General features: G+C 41.8%; 1 protein-coding gene across 1 annotated transcript; it reads right to left on the minus strand.

Moving 5' to 3' along the window:
- Window positions 1-242: 242 nt before the first annotated feature.
- LOC134541211 (putative lysozyme-like protein) lies at window positions 243-3,031 on the minus strand. Its single transcript, XM_063384459.1, has 2 exons — window positions 2,704-3,031; window positions 243-1,069 (listed from the first exon to the last, which is right to left on the minus strand). Exons 1-2 carry the CDS (start codon window positions 2,981-2,983, stop codon window positions 669-671), a joined length of 681 nt encoding a protein of 226 aa, XP_063240529.1. The 5' UTR covers window positions 2,984-3,031; the 3' UTR covers window positions 243-668.
- Window positions 3,032-5,140: the final 2,109 nt, after the last annotated feature.

Here is a 5,140-nt window from a genome sequence, read left to right on the forward strand (position 1 = left end):
ATATATGTATGTGTGTGATATATGATCTCTCGACTTTGACGCCTCATGATCTGAACACTCATTTCTGGTAAAATTCGATGAGCCCAGCTATCCGACCCGGAGCGCCGAAAACAGCGCTTCAGAGGGCCGTTTTTTTTAAAAACGAAAAACCCCCATCGGATCAACATTCAGCCGCGAGACTTTCTTTTTTTAGGTTTCAAAACCACGGTACAAAAAAACTCTTTTCATTGAACTTTTTGTTTGAAAAAGTTGCTTACAAAAATATAATTTGTGTACATATATATACTTATATATATTTCATACGTTACTAGCGTTGGTTTTTTACTTTCTAAAAAAGTAACAACGGTTTTGATATTTTTTTTTAAAAAAATTACTTGCCTACGAAAACTACTGAGATAATCATTTTGACAAGTTCATATATTTTTTGTTTTGTTTTTGATTTTGGTTTTTTTTTTTGCACGACGAACGGTAACTTTGCGGTCCTGGTGGGCGAGTTGATACGCTTTTGAAAACGGACGCAAAGAGAGAGTTCAGTTCGCAAAACCAACAACTTGCGGGGGGTTGGTAGTTCCTGGCCGTTCCCCCGGGTGAGAGTTTTTTTTTTCCGGCGTTGGCAGCACTGGCGGGCGCGCGGCGGTTCCTCCGAGCTAGAGGACAGAGCGCGGTGCTCAGGCGTTGCGGCAGCAGACGGACGCCGTGTTGTAGGCGGCGCAGTGCGCGTGGTAGGAGCGTGGCACGCGCTGCGTGGGCAGGCCGGAGATGCCGCGCACGTAGGCGTGCAGCACCGGGGGCCGCAGGATGCTCTGCTGCGGCTTGGAGCGCTTCTTGCCGCTGCTTGCCGGCGGGTTGGAAGGCGAGGAGGAGGCGCTGCGGCTGCGAGCGGCCAGCCCGAGCGACTGGAAGGCGCGTGCCACCGCCGCCGCCCTGCTTCCCATTCCCCCGCCCCCGCTGCCGCTGCCGCTGTCGCTGCCGCTGCTGTTGCTGCTGCCGCCGCTGCTGCTGCTGTTGCTGCTGCTGCCGCCGTGCTGCGCCCGGTGCAGGCTGCTGCAACTCGTGCTGCGGTACCCGTCTGCGCAGAGAGAGAGCACACCCCGTCACGTCACACGTCCACGAGACACGCCACAAACTACAAGTACACGTTCCATACAAATAGGTAGTGAATGCAAAATGAATCAGTTTTTAACGTTTTTAAGAGTGTATACTTCAAGAGTGTATACTGTAAAAGTGTATACTGCAAGAGTGTATACTGCAAGAGTGTATACTGCAAGAGTGTATACTGCAAAAGTGTATACTGCAAGAGTGTATACTGCAATAGTGTATACTGTAAAAGTGTATACTGCAAGAGTTTATACTGCAAGAGTATATACTGCAAGATTGTATACTGCAAGAGTGTATACTGCAAGAGTGTATACTGTAAAAGTGTATACTGCAAGAGTGTATACTGCAAGAGTGTATACTGAAAGAGTGTATACTGCAAGAGTATATACTGCAAGAGTATATACTGCAAGATTATATGCTGCAGGAGTATATACTGTAAGAGTATTTGCTGCAAGAGTATATACTGCAAGAGTATATGCTGTAAGAGTGGCCATCAAAATAACTTTAGCCATCAGATCTTTTCCTTTTCTCCACTTGGTTACGAATCATTTTGCATTCACACAGGCCAATCTGCAAGGATCTTAAAAAAATATTGTACAACGCGACCTTGTACAAAGTCACCAACAGTGAATGTTATAAAGGTCTGCAAGTAGTTTGAGCTTCCTAAACCAGATAGCTGTGTAACTTTTATGTGATACGTATTTCTGCTTGGTGCATTTTTAGTAACACCTTATACTTAAATAATAAAAATTTAGTTATCTTTCTTTCAACTATTATTTTTCTGAGTTTACTTTTTGTGGCTTACCGAAACGAAGTTAAATTGATACAAGAATTAAAAACCTTTTAAACCAAACTTCAATGTTAGTTGATATCTAAATTTAAACTTATTACCTTTATTTTTCTGATGATGCCATGTTAGGTACTTTAATCCGGAGTCAAAAGTCCTTAAAATAAATGAACGTTTATGATCAAAATTAACATTTTCATTAACATAATGACGTTACCTCTATTCACCGAAATCATAAAATTAATAAATGAAAACCAATTAAAATGACAACGAAAGAAGTTATTTAGTAGAATATTCAAAAAAAAATTGTTCAGGTCAATTAAAATATATTTCTGATATTTTAATTTTTAATTAATTTAATAATTTTCTTAAAAACTCCAAATTTTTGGGAGAATTTAAATATATGTTTGATTGAAAAATCTACAACAACAATGAAACCGGATACATTGGCGGAAAGCTATGACAAAAAAATTCTTTGAAACTCTTCACTAATTGCAAGAATATAGAGATTTAACGTCAATGTTTTGAATCGAATCTTGACGTCAATACACTTTTAACGTACGAAGAATGAGAAGTAGGGTACAATACGTTACGAAAACAAGTTTTTTTTTAAGCTATCCACGCTTACAAATTCACGTTCGAGAGGGTATTGAAGGACTACTCCACGAAACAGCACGCGGTGAACTGAGGTAACATGCTATAGACTGGGGGATTCAGATCGAAAGGCTGCTACTGACGAGGCGAAACAACGTCAGGAACAGCCTTGTGTCTGTTAAGACTGTATGGGGGCGCAGAGAACGGATATAAGTGGTACTCACTGCTGTGTCTGGCGGGGTCCTTGTCGCTGGGGGAGTCGTCCCCGGAGGAACAGCTGAGGCTGTCGGAGTCTGTGGACGAGGAGCGGAACGCCTGCTCCGCCTCCCTGGCCTGGCGGCGGCTGATGGCGCGCAGCAGGCGGGCGCCTCGGAGGCGGCCCCCGCCCCCACCCCCGCCCCCGGGGGCGGCCGCGTTGGCGTCGTCGGCCGACGAAGACGAAGAAGACGACGACGAAGAAGAGCACGAGGACGTGAGCGAGATCGCGACCTGGTGGCTCTGCATGTCTGCTTGCGTGGCGTTGCGCGCGCTACTGGAGTCTTGTCACACGAGGTGAGGAGACCGGGTTCGCGAGATGCGCTGCGTATGCCGCTCCGGGCGCCGCGCGCGGGCTTATATAGCCCCGGGCGCTCCCCCCTCCAGAGACGCCCGCGCATGCGCGCCGCGCACCAAAACACGGCGCCCCACGTGAGCCCCCTCCCCTCCACTCCCGCGGCGCGCGCGGAGCGGGGAGGGGGTAAGGGGAGAACTCCGCAAGGGTTGGCGGGTCGCGGGAACAGGTCGCAGCAGCACGGCACGTGACCCGACAAAGAGCAGGAATTAAAAAACTTCACAGCAGGTTCCGCCGGTGACGTACACGATCATTTCACCCCGCGTCAGAGATCGCACGTGGATTTTCCAACTCCTTCTTCCTCCCCGATCGTGCGGTAACTTTCTTGACATGTTTCAACGGCATCCATTTAATCTACATAACGTTACATGTCATCATTTTGATACGTTTTTCAACTTGTACTTACATTTGTTTGACGAACTTAACTGCCACAAATTAAATAAATAAATAAACATATTTTATCCTTTTTTGCTTTCTTGGCTGCCAAAATTATATTTTTTTAACTTTTAAGTGGATTACAAATAAGAATAATTATATTGATTAAATAACAGTAACTCTCTGGGTTTAAAATCAATGCTACCGTCTACTTCATGACACGGTTTGAATAGCTTAGAAAAAAAATACTCTTTAAATTTACTTAAACTTTAAATATTTTTCAAATTGGTAGGGATTTGACGTAAATGTAAAACAAATTTAGTTTTTATGCAAAATACTTCCAAGTTATTTTATATAATAACAAATTTCAGGATAAGGTTACAAAAGTCACACTAATAATTTTTTTTAAATTACATTAAAAATGAACAATACAATGGATGAAATTATAGTCGCAGAGTATGTTTATTTTTTAAGAAGTTAACTGGAAAACTACTGCACAGGATTATAAAATTCCTTCAGTCTTATAAATTAATTTTTCTAGTTGGAAATATGCAAGTTTTTTTTTTTATCTAAATACATATTATGTTTCGGTAAAACATAGCAATAAACGGAACAAATACCGACAGAACTGACAGCTTCTTAAACCGTTATAGACGAGTCTGTACAATGTGCACATATTGCTTTCGCAAGCTTCCTACTTACAGTTCTGTGTTTTAGTGTGTACAGGACAAACATGCGCATAGAAGGAGGAATTGTTTTTGCTGTACACTTCACGATATTTTATGATGGTTTTGTCATTACCCCAACATGTTCGGTTTGAAATCATGTTAAAAACAAATTAAAACCGTAACCATTCATTAGCAAAGATATTCCTGAAATTACGAAGATTTCTGGATAATTTTTACCAGTGTTAAATATACATTTAAGAAGTAAAATTTAAGTTAACAGTAGTAGTATGTTTGGGGAGGTTCGGGCGCAGGCTTAAGGCTGTGGAGATAAACCTGACTTGTCATTTTCAATTGTGTTGACGTGGCGGCCATTTTGGATTACATTTACCGTGACCTTTGACCTTGACATTGACCCCGGATGCCATATTAGGAAACCTTGACCCAGATCGCCATATTGGAATTCGTTATCTTGGAATATGACATCGCCGACACCATACTGTTTATAATAACTTTCCGCCATTTTATTTTATAGAACTGGCCCAAACCATGTTTAGTTATTAAATCATGTACGCCATCTTGAATGTACAATATTATTCATAAAACAAAATAATATAGAAATAATTAAAAATAAATAAATAAGAAACCTCACTTTTGTCATGCACCTTAGAGTCTCAGTTTGATTCCCTACAAGGTCAAAAATGGCAACAGGTTCTCACTCAATGATTTTCTGAACCACACTGAAACCCACCACTACTACCAAGCCATATGTTATTTCCACATAACGACATCCCAGCAGCCATCTTGCATCCATAATCTTATTTGCCTCTGGTTAAGTATACACATGTCATGTTGGTTTCTTCTTACCTGCAGTATTATCAATCACCAGACAGTCAACTTTTGTGGAGACTGCCTGCCATCTTGTCGGCCATATTGGCCGAGATTTAGAATTTTTTTATCAACAAAAATTTCTGAAAATTTTCCATAGTCATTAATAAATTTACTATTAAC

Source organism: Bacillus rossius, chromosome 18 (assembly GCF_032445375.1).
Source record: "Bacillus rossius redtenbacheri isolate Brsri chromosome 18, Brsri_v3, whole genome shotgun sequence".
Lineage (NCBI taxonomy): Eukaryota > Metazoa > Arthropoda > Insecta > Phasmatodea > Bacillidae > Bacillus > Bacillus rossius.

Coding starts and splice junctions, on each gene's coding strand:
- LOC134541211 (XM_063384459.1), bottom strand. CDS start 2,983: ATGCAGAGCCACCAGGTCGCGATCTCGCTCACGTCCTCGTGCTCTTCT. Junction 1,070..2,703: donor GGACCCCGCCAGACACAGCA/GTGAGTACCACT, acceptor CTCTCTGCGCAG/ACGGGTACCGCAGCACGAGT.